Consider the following 14605-nt stretch of genomic DNA (forward strand, 5'->3'; position numbering starts at 1 on the left):
CCAGAGGTCGGGAGGCACAAGGAGACAGAGATGGAGGCACTCAAGCACGGCCAACACACAGCTGACACACACTGACACAGACCTTCTGAAGGGCAAATGGGCAAAATATCTCAAGAATTTTAAGTAATTGGTCATTCCATTTCTCCAAATTTATGCCAAGTGGTTTATTAAGAATGTAGGGCAGAGACTTGGTTACAAGAATGTTCCTTTCAGTATTATTCATAACCTTAAAACTCTGGGACCAACATAAATATCCAACAAAAGGGTAGCAATCAATTTAATCAAGAATCACATTCATAAGGAAGCATTATGCTGACTCACTATTAAGTGCTGTAGAATGCTAAAAAACTGGGAAATGTCCAAGATATGATATAAAGGCAATTTATAAAGCAGTATGTATAGTATGATATACAGTGTTTTAAGTTTCTATTTGCATAAAAACGCGACTAGCAAATTAAATGTTGAATGTGGTTATCTTCAAGTATAGGATTACAGGTGATTTTACTTTCATTTATTTATAGCTAACATTCCCTGCAGTAAACTTGTATTATTTGTATTTATAGCCTAACAAAGGATGCTAACACTTTAACATAATTATTATATTTAAAAAATAAATAATTACATATCAAAATTAATTCGCTATCAGTCAACAAACATCAGTAATTATATCTGAATGCTGAGGCTGGGGTGAAAATACAGCAAGGGCTGCTGACAAATCCACCTGCTTCAAGTATGGCCCACTACAGTCAGTGTGGGATATCCATCACTATGGCAAACATCCAATATGTGCTTGCTGCATGAATAACCCTGTTTACATTCAGTCAAGCATTGCAAAGAAGCATTATGTTCAAACTTAAAAAGAAAAAAAGCCTGCCTCATTATCAAATATGTAGAAATGCTCAAGTTCAAGTAAAACACAAAGATACCTATATGCGAGTAAAGAGATCATGAACATTCATATGGATTCATTTGCACTGCACTTCACTATCCACAGCTCTACTTTAGAGTTATGATTCTCATCCCACCCTCCAAAAAGAAAAAGAAATAAAGAGAGAAGAGATGCTCGTACTGTACAGTGGTCTCATCTGGGGCAGCAAGATAGACCAGATGCCAGACTTTCCTCTGCCTTCTGTTCTGTATCAGCGAGCAATACTTCACTACACTTGACAAGTCTCTAAAGCAAACAAACAACTGACTACTGTACAGGACTTGTTTCTAGGAATCGTTTGTCTTAAAGATTTATTTTCTTCTTAATTATGTATATAATTATATAGGGGGAGGTGTGCACATTCACACAAGTGACCAGAGTCCAGAAGAGGGAGTTGGATCCCACAGAGCTGAAATCACAGGTTGTGAGTTACCAGATACCGGTGCTGGGAATCAAATTTTGGTCCTCTGCAAAAGCAGGAAGTGGTCTTAACTGCCAAGTCATCTCTCCAGGAACTGTTAGGGACTAACTTTTTAAATTTTAATTACCTTAGCTGTTTCGGTATTTAGAAGCCAACGATTCCGTCCTGAAGGGAGGTAATGGGAAAATATGGACTATGAGAAAACCCACCCGGTGTGAATCCAGACTGCCTTTGCAGTCTGTGTGGCTCTCCAAACTGTGAAAGGATTGTGCTGCGAGAGCTCAAAGGAGTCGGACACAGGACTGGACGCAGAACAATACCCAATTTCCATTCTTCACATTCCTTGAGGACTATTTTTCTTTTTTAAATTGAGAACAAGTAACTATGGAACATGGGTCATCTGGATAGCTGTGCAGATATGAAGTTGATCTCTCAACTGTACAGCAGGTATCAGGCTATAAAGGGAAACAGATAAGGAAGCCAAATGCGGAGCTCCCCATTCTAGGTTTACCCTGCAGTATAAAGGAGACCTCTGAGTTCCGACCTAAGTTGGAAGAACAAGCAGAAACAACTGGAAAAGCAATTGACAAAGCCTCCCTTGATAGCATCCTTCCTCTGTCCTTATCCCTTCATCCTCACTGCTATAACAAGCACCTTTCCTGGAAACAGGAAACCCTGTGAATCAGTGATCTGTACCAAAATTTAATTTGCCCTACCAAATTCAAAAAAGCACCCAAGGGGTACAACTCTCATTTGTTTCAGTGTTTTCTCTGGATGTGCACATTTCATCAGGTAAAGAAACCTCCCAGATTTTATCTCAGAACCACTTAAGGACATATTCAAAAGGTCTGAGGATCAAACAAAGCCACCTATCCATAGCACATCCTGCTCACAAAAGTGTCCCAGAAACTCAATATAAACAAGATCCCTCTGTTCATTTCTAGGAGATAATACTGCTTCTGTATCCTACAGTCTGCCTTATATACCCACAACAACTACGTCTTCTTCCTCTACTCAAACAGAGCGTCTGTTGCTAACAAAACACTGCCGTCTAAGTCGTTTCCACAGACAAGAAAAGCAGCTGGTGAAGCCGACCCATGTGCTGACCAGCCAACAGCAAGCTCCTACGAGACGCCCAGTTACGTCTCTAGTGTAAGACTGCCTGGGTCACAGCTCTCGTCCTCTTGCCGTCAGTATTTAATAATCGTTTCTTGGCACCACCTACCGAAATAATTTCTTAAAAGATACACAAGTAGAAAATATACCTTAAAAATTAAAAAAGTCTAGACTGAATTTGCAAAGGAAAATGTTATTTTGAGGCTAAGCTTAGAGATTAACAAACGCTAACAGATAATACTGTTAGGAGGTTTTCTTGAAATGGACACAAGGCTCATAACTCTTAGAGAGTCAGTGGTTATTTCTATTTTATAGATGAAGAGATGGAGACTAATGGCAAATTGTCCAAGTTCTTATGGCTTGTAGACCAGAGAACCGGCTCTTTTTAATAACTCACAACCTACATCCCAAGGCCTTCCTTGCCAATTACAGCATGCAACTCCCTCCGAGGTATCCTCTCTTCTACCATTTTAATTTGAACATTCTTTACCAGGAAATAGCATCTAAATCTCATGCTATAGGGACACTACTGTCTTATGTAATAGACAGGAACATTCAGCTTGTTCATTCCTATTGGAGGCAAGTAACTTATTCTACAGCAATTCATTGAATTAGGAAGCTCAGGCTGACAGCAGGAGTTACAAGCATTAACGCTGGATATCCACTGTGAGCTATAAAACAAGTTCTCTTCGTTAGAAACATTACTTGATACCTCCAGTCAAATTCAACATACTTCCAATATTGAACGTTGATTTCCAGAGTTATTGCAATAAGATACATTAGCGCTAATTTTAAAAAAATAGCTAATTTTACCTCTGGAGAAACGGTGCCCTGTGGGTGCACAAATACGCTGTCTAAAATGAGAACACCTTGGCTCCAACCTTAGGCGCTTACTGGCACAACCTTTAGCTCTTGATTCCTCGGTGTCTCCTGACAGACGATCTACGTCAAAACACTTTTAGTATTTTACCATGCGTGGACTATTTTAGTACAAAATATTCATAAGCTTTAAAATACTGTTTTGTAATGGAATATTTTATCCAGTTTTTCTAATATTATACAATTTCCTCACTTTTAGAGAACAGATGATGAAACAGACTTACTGGTGACCTGCTCTGTAGACATAGCTAGCAAATGCACTGTACCCTGCACCTCACCTTTCTGGATTCCCAAGTTACCTGCTCTTCCGGTTGACCTTTGCTAATGTCCATTCAAATGCCACATGCCTTTCCTCTAATAAGCCTTGCGATGTCTTACAAGCTTCGGCTTGTAAGAGAATGTCTTAAAGTTATACATATTCAAAATATACAAAACTTGTCATATATTCTAAGTATCTCTAAAAAGATATCAGAGTAATAATTCTGGAGATAATAATTGGATATATACCCAAATGGGTTTCAAGGCAGGCACACACAATGGAATCACGGACACGTCTGCTAAATACTGCAATAGTAAATGCTTGATGCATCATGTTATTCACGCCCCACATCGCCAGCAACTCCTCAAGACAGCGAATCCAGTTCAAAATGGCACAGTTGTGCTATAAGCCTTTTCTGCACTTTCTATTCAAATAAAAAAGAATGGCTTCTTAGATGTGCCCTTGTTTTCCCTGCTGCATTATTAATAACACTTTTATTACTTCCCTATACCGGAGTATATTTCAATTACACTATAACCTAACAAAGAGAGTAGGGTGGTTGACTTTTCTATACAGGGATTATGATTTGAACGTTAAAAATTCAATTGCAATCATATTCAATACACTGGCTATATTCTTCAAGTATTTTACTTAATCAATAAGGCTACTCTGTAGATCTTTTCTTAATTTGTTCTCAAAGTGTTAAACATTCCACAAGACCACTAGGTAACTGTGACCAGCTACACCAACTGGCGGACGAGGGTGGGGCAGCTGACAACTGTCTTTTTCCTCAATCAGACAAACACTGAGATCTGCTTATAAATAAGCCACGAGCAAGGCAGTGGGCAGCGTTACAAAGGAGATTCGGTCCCCGGACCTACAGAACAGGGACCATGCCCAAGAGAAGCAAAAGGACACCAGCTCTGGAGCCGGCGAGGAGGCCCCCACGCGAGGCAGAGCCAGAACACGCCGGCCGAGGAGGGACCCACCCTGGGAGCACGCTGCGGGCTGCGGGAAGAAAAGGGCCTAGCGTCCGCAGAGAGCGGTGGGGACCCCGGTGCGGCTCATGGGTTCCTCCCCGCAGTCCCCGCCCGGAGCCAAGTGCTGGACAGAGGTCGGCCTGGGTCATGGGCCAGGCCCCTGCAACCCGCGGGCTCCCGGGTCGGGTTGAGTCGGCTCGGATGGGTCCCAGGTCCCAGGCCCGACCTCGCCCTCCGCCGCCGAGCCCCGCGCGCCCCGCCCACCCACCCAGCCGGGCGCCTTGGCCCCCCGCTTACTTTCTGCGAGTCCATGGCGAGGGACTAAGCCCTCCGGGCCGATCCTGTCACCGGAACCGAGTGAGGAACCTGAGGAGCCTTTGAGACCCGCTACCTTCGTCCGCCGCCTCCCCGGTCCGGTCCCGCAGAGGTCCCGCCCGTCCGCGCCCAACCCGCGCGCGCCGCTGCCGAGCCGCGGTTGCCAGGGTGAAAGGGCGGCTCGCGGCAGGGCGGGGTGCGAGCGCGCCACGCATGCGCATGCGCGCGCTGGGCCACCCGCACCCTTGGAGGATATAAAGCGCTGCCTGTCCGCCTGCGCCTTCCTTCTACAGCTGCCTCCCTCCTGGCATCCCTTTTCCTGTGCCATCGCTGCTGTCCTTGCAATGAACCATTGGGCACCTAGCAGCCAAGCCTGTGCGGAGGGCCCGGGAGCTATCTCTGCCCAGGATGCATCCCGCACCTACAGCATCTCTCCACCTGCGCTTGGAGGGGCAGTCCGGATTGGTCAGGCCCAGGTATCCTGCAGAAGGAAGTACGCTGGAATGAGAGGCAGCGGAAATGTGGGGAAAGGTCTTGAGTGGGAATGATGGAAACCTGAAAGAGATCCAGGACAAGGAGTAGGAGGAAGTTACAGAACGTGAGCATGGAACTATATGGACTTTATGGCCTGGCCGCCCTTGCTCCTCCTGAGCAAGACTTTCTCCATGATCCTGTATCATCGATAAAATAAAAAGAAGGATGTGGTGGTGGTGGTGGTGGTGGTGGTGGTGGTGGTGGTGGTGGTGGTGGTGGTGGTGGTGGTGGTGGTGGTGGTGGTGGTGGTAGTGGAGGAGGAGGAGGAGGAGGAGGAGGAGGAGGAGGAGGAGGAGGAGGAGGAGGAGGAAGAAAAGAAAAGAAAAAAGGAAGGAATGTGGGCCTTGCCAAGGACTGTGCAGATTAAATACTGTGTCAGAACAGCCCAAGACACAGCGCCTAAATAAATGACAGTGAGACAACAAATTACAATCTGGTCAGGACGGCCAGAGCAGGCAATGAAGATTCTAGAAAGCTTGGGATGAAGACAGGAGGCTTGAAAAGGTTCTCCAGAGAGACAGGCTTCATATCCATTTAGGTGACTCGAGAAAAAACATTTCATCCGGGCATCCACATACCAAAGGAATAAAGGAGAAACGATTATCGAGTATTAAGTAGCAGTTCTACAGTGGTTCTCAAAGAACTTACGCTCCAGTCTGGGAAATGACAACAAGAAACCATGAGGCTGTTAGAAAAGAACGTCTGTAAGAGAATCAGGGAGGGGGCATGGATCGGTGGATAAAGCTCTTGAGTGGCAAGAGCGAGGATCAGAGTTTATGTACCCAGAAACTGGTACCCACATAAAAGCCAAGCGACCACAAACACACTGACTCACAGGTGCCCCTGTTCATGTGCCCCCACATTGGAATACACTGACGTACAGCACACACACGTGTGAAACCATTTCACAAAGGAAATTTCATGAGGCAAATGGAAGAAATAAAGTCAACAAATAAATTGCATGGAGTTAACGGGCTCAGAATAAGTAGGGTTCAGTTTCCTGCCATTTCTCAGCAGTGACCTGGGTGAGAGTTACGAAATGGTCTGAGGAGGCATATCTAGTCAGAAGAACAGTAAGAACCAAGGCCTTGAAGAGGCGTGAGCGTTTTTGAGGAATCACACTTACATTGTGATGTTTTAATTATGTCTCTACCAGAGTCTTTCCAACTATATAGTGACTTCTTAAGACCAAATGTCTTTTTACCGTACCTGTATCGGAAAGGGCAGGGGACAGCCCAAAGACCCCTTCTGCACGGAACAGAAAGAAATGTAAGGAAAGGCATAAAAGACACAAAGGAAAAAATGGTTTTATTCTGGCCAGGTAGACAATGACTGGAAGCCTGGGACTGAGGAGAGCATACGGACAACTTCATCCTGCCAGCTGAAAGGAGGAGTGGCATCGGTCTGAGAAGCCCCCTCTTGGTATTAAGGGAAGCTACTATCCACACTGCCCCACCATTACTTGGAGAGCAGTGACAGAAGCCAGGCATCCACCCATCAACCCAGTGCTGGTAGCTCCAGGGGCCGCTCTGAACACTAGAGCTGAGTCATTTTCTATGGGCGAGAAATGAAGCCTGCAGACAGGAGGACATCAGAGGTCAAACCACTGCCCTTGATTGACACCGTGGACCCAGGATGAAGGGAAGGAAAGAGCGCTTGGTCTCATCTCCAAAGCCTCACCTCACTCCTGCCACAGGGGAGCCCCTCGGCACGTTTTGAATGACGGTACTACCAAAGGAGAAATAGAGAGGGTTCTGGAGACAGTCACCCTGAAATGTGATCTCCCAGACTGTCACAGAACCACACCTTAGGAGCTCATTTCTGGCTTCTTGCCCCAGTTTCTGTAGCTCTTTCCCTTCAGGCCAGCCAAGCAGCCTGTGGATTTTGACAACAGCTGTACCCCATTTGACCCCATGCTCTGATGAGCAGTGCGTCAGTATACCTACCCTATTTGACTTCTGCCCTCAGCAGACCTCGGGTACCGCTTGTCTGGCTCCTCAGCACAGCTCATCCGGGACCATTTGCTGACCTCATTCTCAGTGGTCAGCTCCTTAGGGCTGTGATTTGTGGCCCTCCAGTCTACACAGATGTTGCAGTACTTTTCCCTTGCATGCTAAGGTCGTGAGGCTACAAGCTCACCCACTTGCTGTGACTTGGTACCCCAGGGTTTTCGTGTGATTATCTTTGCATAGCAAATCCGGTGAGGTTTTAAGTAAGGTAGGCTTCATTTTAAGGCAGTTGTCCTTAAAACTTGACCCCAGGACTAACTGCATCGGTATTATCTGATAACTTCTTAGACATGCGCATTCACAGTCCTTATCCTCAGAAACTCCGGGGTCAGGTCCCGTAAGCCGTTTTAGCAAGTCCTCCAGATGGCACTAATGCATACTGGCATCTGTGAACCACTGATGGGAGAGGAAGTCTATTGCTCTTTAAAGGTGGGGAGGGACAGGGGAAACTGCAGCGCTGGCTCAGCACTTAGGAGCACTAGTGGTTCTCCCAAAGGACCTGAGTCCAGTTCCCAGCACCCATATGGCAGCTCACACCTGTCTGGAATGTCAGTTCTAGGTGATCAGATGCCCACGGGTACCAGGCACTGAGGTGCACATGCATACAGTAGGCAAAACGCTTACACATATATGATAAAAATAAAAAGTTTGAAAAGTAAAAAGGCTGGTAAGATTTAGTCGTGAAAAATGCTTGCCACCCATGCATGAGGCAGGTGCTGGGAGTGGTGGCGTGTCTGTAATCCCAACCCTTGGGGAGCAGAGATAAGAGGGTACCAGGGACTCGCCGCCCATCAGCTTAGCCTTATCAGCAAGCTCCAGCGTTAGGACCTGAGCTTGTCTCAAATTTTAACTGAAGAGCAATGGAGCAGGATGTCTGGTATTAACCGTTGGCGTCCACAGGCAGGTGCACACAAACGCACATGTACCTGTTGTGCCTGTACATACATGTTGCACACAAACATGGTACACACACAGAGGAAAAGCAGAGGAGTAATAATATATATTGTTTCCAAACCGGAGTTCATGGCTCTGAAAAGACGCCCATCTCGTCCTGGTTATTTGATTGATGTTTCTGGCCTTTGCTGACCTGCTTGCTTTCTGATGAAACTCCAAGGCAGGATCGCCTCATGGTTGACATGGCTAACGTCCAGCAAAACTGTCCCACTCCAAACTAGGTTCTTTGTCCTCTGAGAGATGCTAGGCCCTCCGTGCAGGCCTGAGCTTCCTCATGAGTTCTGGGGGGTGGGGAGGATTTCTTGATCTCCATGTCTCTGACAACCTTTCCCTTCGAGGCTCAGTCTAGCTGTGTCCACAGGGACCATCAGCTACTTACATTTGAATCCTGACCTGCTACCTGCCAGCTCTCTAGTCATCATCAAGCCCTTGTCTTCACCGAGGTTCCTTTTCCTAGTGCATAGCATAGTGACCATGTTTCCTTTAGGGGTTTAGTGGGGATTAAAGGAGACTATGGACGGAAAACATTTGGCTGAGTGGGTCTGTAACTGGTGGTCGCTGCTATTATTGCTGCTCTACACAGCATGGCCTTCAGGGCTCTTCATGCACAGTTATTTCTCCACTCATGTCGTGGAGCCTTAGAACCCGTTCCCACTCCAACTCCCCTGTCTTTTCGGATACCCACCACTAGCCAGGGGCTTCTCTTCGTTGAAGGCCCGAATGTTTGCCCATCGCTCCCCGGCGACCTAAGGTTTCACTTTGACAACCCAGCCCGGTGAGACAAGCCTCTCTAAGCTTCCATTGCTTCACCTGTGAAACAGGCCTCACAGCTTCAGCACCGGGCGATGGGTGGATTACATGGAATAATCCCGGTTAAGGGATTAGCTGTGTCTGACGTGTGATAAACAGCCAAAAAGCCTTTGTGTTTACCGTCACTTCTCAACCATAGAGACCCAATTTTGTGCTTCCTGCCCCCTTCTAACTAAAACACAGATTCACCCCAAAAGCCCTGGCAGCCCTAGGCACTCATGAAATGACAGCAGCTCCTACAAAAGGGAGGTTGGTTCTGTATGTCCTGGAGGAGGGTACTCAGGGGAGTGGCCTAGCTCACACTTAAGAGAGCTTTAAGCCATGTAGAAAGCAGCAGGCACCAACCAGAATGGTGAAGAACCAGAAATAATGTGAGAAGTAAAGGATTTATCAGCATGGATACAATCATTGACTTTGTCTCCTCGGGGCTGGTCCACGGCAGATGTCTTCTTCAGTATAGACTCCGACTCAGCTGCTGGAAACTATAGGAAGACAGGATTCCTCTCAACAAAATGTGTAAAGCTGGGGTGCTCAACCTTACTAATGCTGCAACCGTTTGATCACAGTTACTCAGGTTGTGCTGATCCCAAGGCTCAGGGAACATTGCGGGGGGGAGGGGGGACACGCGAAAGGGGGAGAGTGCTGTCTTCCACTGTTTTCTGCTACTCTCAAGAACTCACAGCAGGTAGTCACCTGCACAGACCAAGCCAGGCAATGACTGCAGCATGGACTGGAGAGGAACTCACGAGGCTCTGCTCCAGCTCAGGAGCTTCTGGGAGCTGGTTATTGGGAGAGAAGGAGCCATGCTTCTTCAGGAGAGTGGCCTCTGGTAGGTGGTCATGTACATGCAGACATTAATAATTGGACTTAGTGGGTTTTTTTTAAAAGTGTGCACGCGTGCGCACACACACACGCACGCACACACACACACACACACACACACACACACACGCATACACACAAAAGTGGGAGAGAGTTCCTAGGAAGAATGGGAAGGGAATTGGGGGGTGGTAGATAATCAATATATATTATATACATATAAAATTGTAAAATACAAAAAATAAACAATAGAAATAAAAGAGTAACAGATCTGGTATAGACTATTTGGTAGGGAGATTCCCACCAGTGCCAATACCTAAGCAGATGTTGGGCATTTCCTTAGCAGAGCTCTCATGGGGGGATCCTGGCATTGGAAGTGTGCCAGGTAGAGAGCATCATTGTAGAAGAGCTATCGTGGGGGAACTGGGCATTGGAAATATGCCTGGCATCATGTGACCCCCGAGTTCCAGCATCCTACAAAACTATAGGCCCACAATTCATTCCCTCACTGACTCAACTCCGTGATAGTACTTACCTTAGTGAAATTCTTTGGATTTCTCTTCCCTAGCCCAGCGCCTCCCCCCCCCCCCCACTGCAAGAGACCCTGCTACCTCCTGGAAGAGAGATTACTAGCTTAAAAACTTGACTTGGATGTTTCTGTGTCACAAAACTTCCTCCGTGTGCGCTGGCCTGCTTCACACTAGGCACTGAGGATGAAGCTGGAAGGCACAGGTGTTTCCGGTGTACCCTGCCCTGGCCCTGGACTTGCTTCTGGACTCAGGTTCGGGGGAACAACTATGAACAAAGTCAATTATCTTCCCACCCATCTCTTCATTAAAGGAGATCTCCCCAGATTGCTGGCCCCCTGCCAGTTCTCTCCAGCACAAAGGGAAGGCTCAGTAACAGCGTTGCCCGGCTCCCCTCTCCCTCTGAGGAGACTCTGAAATGACATGAGTCAGGTAGAGCCTAAGGGCGTAAAATGCCACCATGCATTACCGATTGTACTTATTGGTTGATTACCCAAACTCCAGTGCTCCACTATCTGAAACAAAACCCAGCTTGCAAGCACTAGCTGTTGGCTAGGACAATCTCTTATCCTCTCTATACCCCCACTTTGTCATTTGTAGGATGACTGTATTAACAGCATCCCCTTGATAGGTACGGCATTTAGACTGATGCTTAACAAGTAGGAAATACATAATGCAGGTTACCTATGCATTATTATTTTCTAAAAGAAACCATTTTCCTAAGTACAGCCCCAGAGAGAGAATAAGAGAGAGACAGAGAAAGAAAGAGGGAGGGAGGGAAGGAGGGAAAAAGAAAGAAAGAGGCCCCAGAGAGATCCTTTGTCCTCTCTAATATGCGAGCATACGTGGAAAGGTGGCAGTCTATGTACCAGAAAACAGTTCTCAACCAGACACTGAAGCTACTGCCAGCTCATAGATCTTGTGTTTTCTAGTGTTACAAACTGGGAAAACTGGCTCTGTTGTTTCTAAGCTGTGCAGTCTATGGTATTGTGTTACAGTTGCCTGAAAAGACTAAGATCAATACCTACAAGTATTATGTATTTCGCTTTCTGCTTTCATGGATGTGACTCAAAGACAAATACATGAGCTTTGAAATAATATTCAATTTAGAATGGTTTCCTCATGGCTTTCAAACAAAAGGAGATGGAAAGAGAGATGATTAGAGATCCAGGTGGTTTCTAAATTCCAAGTCAAGGCGTTGGGACTGGCGTATGTTGTATATGGGGCGCCCCCTGCAAGGCTGTGAACAGAGACCTTGGAACCTCCTGTAGCAAGGGGCTTAGGAAGAACATGAGTGGGAGAATTCTGAAATGAGGAGTCCACTGGGGTCCCAGATTCACAGTTCTCATCCTTCTGCCCCCTGCAACCTTTCGCTAGTTCTATCAGGTACAGCCCACAATCCCTGCTCATCACTGCCATAACTACCACCATGCCATTGTTAGAACACAGTGATGTGTACATAGTATCAAGCTTTAATATGTCAGTCAAGGGAAAACTATAATAAATTGGTCTTAATGAAAACTGTGGGCTTCTTTTCTAAATCATTTAAGCCAGGGGTCACAGACTCTCTGCAAGGACAATGTTGTCAATATTTTGGGCACTGAAGATCATAAAGTTTTTGATACAATTCTGTACCTCGGCCAGTACAGAAAGAAAGGAGTCATAGACATAGACATAAAGGATGTGGCTGTGTTCCCATAAAATTTTATTTACAAAAATAGGTGAGGACAGGCAGATTTGACCCATGGGCCATAAAAGAACAGTCTTATTTTGCTTAGAAAATAATTCTGTGATTCTTCTGTGCTTCTAAAGCGCCCCCCCAAGACTCCTCCCATGCACATACAGCACCATCCCCACCCCAATTCGGGGACCAGGTGTGATATTCATAAAGATACTATAGGACAGTTATTTCTGTAGCAGTAATAAGCAAAGCATGTTATAACGGAGGGACTCTGGACTGGAATACGCATCCTATCAGCTGTGTGATCTTACCCACAGCACACGCTCTCTCTTGAGTATCTCATTTCTCATGATCAAAATGTCAATAGTTCGTATCAACTTATAGGGCTCCGTGAGGATTCAGTATTATGTAGGGCACCCATCCCAATGCCTGGCATGCAGCAGGGCCCAGTAATAGCGGTTATTAGCCCACATCAACTCTATAAATAGCAGAATCAGAGAGGACAAGCCCAGGATGAATGCAGAGAATTCCCGCGTGAGTCTGACTTTCGGGCCAGTGCTCACTAGACGGGAAGCAGGGCTTGTCTCTCAAACGTTACAAGGCCGGGAGAGAAAGCAACATGAAGTATGAAGATGTGGTTGCAAGGCAGATTACTATCAAATGCTTCTGATTAATCATTCATTAGCCACCCCCCTCATGGCAAATCCATTTGGCTGTTCGAGGCTGGAGAACCTTCTTGATCACTGCTATTGAAGTAATGAGATCCCTATCTTCCTCCCAGACTCAGCAGCTGCTGAGTGGGAGATCCTGGAACAGCCTCCTCTGAGTCCATTCTTCCAGTCTCCAGGGACGGGTCACCTTTTCCTCAGCTGAAAAGTAAACACATCAAGAGAATGAGTGTTTCTTTACTTGGAGAAGGGAACACAAGAAGAAGCAATCAATATCCCGAGATAAATAACGTGGGATAATCTTTAGATGTTATGAAATATCAATGAGGCTGGAAATAGTCACACAGGAGACAATCAATGGGAAGAATGTTTGCAACACCCTGGGTCCAAATTCGAACTGTACCTCTTTATCAGCTGTGATTTACGAGCAAGCTCTTTATCCTTTGTGCCTACAGTTCCCTAAGGGAAATAAGGCAATGGTGAGGAGGAGTTGCTATGTTAAGTTGTCAGCTTGACAGGCTCTGAGATCGCCTGGGAGACAAGTCTCCAGGCACACCTGTAAGGGATTATAAAGCCCTGGCTATGCCTGCCAATGTGAGGAAGTGTGCAACTTAGATTAATTAGATTATTTTAGCTGAGGTTGCACTAAAAGCGGGTGGTATCACTACTTCCACTAGGGTCCTGCAACTGTAGAAAAAAGAGGAAAGTAGCTGCCCGTAGGCGTTCATTACGCTCTCCTTCCTGACTGTGGATGCAATGTGACCAACCATGACAGCCTAGACCCTGTACTGGGAGCAAAAAGGAATCGATGCTGCTGTAGTGGTGGTGAGAATTAGCAGTGCTGCGGACAGTTCCTGATACATGGTGGGGCTGCTGGACCCATCTTTCCCATTGCTGGAATGACCAGTATTCTTCAACAAGGAGGTTTTTAGAAGCCCTACTGAGACAAACCTATGAGTTCAATTCAAAGCTAAACTGCCAAACCTGGAACTGAAATAAAAATGTGGCCTTTTCAAGCCTGTAATTGTTAGCAGAGGGACAGGCCAGACCGTGGTAATGCGTGTTGCAGTTTATGAAGTCCCTCAGACAGTGAGTGAGGAATGAGCTGCGAAGAATGCTACCGTGGTGCTGAAAAGAATGACCATATCCTCAGGAAATACACACTGAAGGATGGAGGCTGGAAGGGCTTAGAGCAGTGGTTACTAGTCTGGGGTCACAACCCTTTCACAGGGGTTGCCTAGGACAATCAGAAAACACAGGTATTTACATCATGGTTCATAAAAGTAGCAAAATTACAGTTATGAACTAGCAATGAAAATAATTATGGTTGGGGGTCACCACAACATGAGGTCGTAGCATTAGAAAGGTTGAGGACCATGGACCTAGGGGTATGCACAAATTATGCAGAAAACAGAGGCAAGAAATGGTCCATGTATCTCTCTCTCTCTGTGGATTGTAATGTATGCATTGTTGTGGTCTGTGGTGTGTATGGGTGTGTAAAGGGGCATATGTGCTGTGTATGTGTAAAGAGGCATATGTGTTGTGGTCTGTGTTGTCTGTGTGATGTTTATGTGGTGTGTATGTATGAAGAGATATATATGCTGTGGTGTGTGTTGTCTGTGTAAGTGGTATACATTGTGGTGTATGTGAATGTGGTATGTATTGTGGTGTGTGTGTGTGTGTGTGTGTGTATGTATGTACATAC

The 14605-nt window shown here is 46.1% G+C and overlaps 2 protein-coding genes across 4 annotated transcripts in view; both read right to left on the bottom strand.

Moving 5' to 3' along the window:
* Positions 1-5068, bottom strand: part of Fsd1l (fibronectin type III and SPRY domain containing 1 like) — a 75019-nt gene extending 69951 nt beyond the window's left edge. For 2 of the 3 annotated variants that reach the window (XR_012910077.1, XR_012910076.1), the window contains exon 1: positions 4881-5068. Coding sequence is in view for 1 of the 3 variants with exons in the window: in XM_075967205.1 (XP_075823320.1) it covers positions 4881-4895 (15 nt within the window). In the remaining 2 variants the exon portion in view is untranslated. The remainder of the gene's footprint in view (positions 1-4880) is intronic. The other variant, XM_075967205.1, reaches the window with a different exon arrangement.
* Positions 5069-12226: 7158 nt separating this feature from the next.
* Slc44a1 (solute carrier family 44 member 1) overlaps positions 12227-14605 on the bottom strand; it is a 153952-nt gene continuing 151573 nt past the window's right edge. Inside the window, exon 16 of the mRNA XM_075967209.1 lies at positions 12227-13101. Coding sequence (XP_075823324.1) covers positions 13087-13101 — 15 coding nt within the window. The 3' untranslated portion in view covers positions 12227-13086. The remainder of the gene's footprint in view (positions 13102-14605) is intronic.

The sequence above is a fragment of the Microtus pennsylvanicus genome, chromosome 3 (assembly GCF_037038515.1).
Source record: "Microtus pennsylvanicus isolate mMicPen1 chromosome 3, mMicPen1.hap1, whole genome shotgun sequence".
NCBI classification, from domain to species: domain Eukaryota; kingdom Metazoa; phylum Chordata; class Mammalia; order Rodentia; family Cricetidae; genus Microtus; species Microtus pennsylvanicus.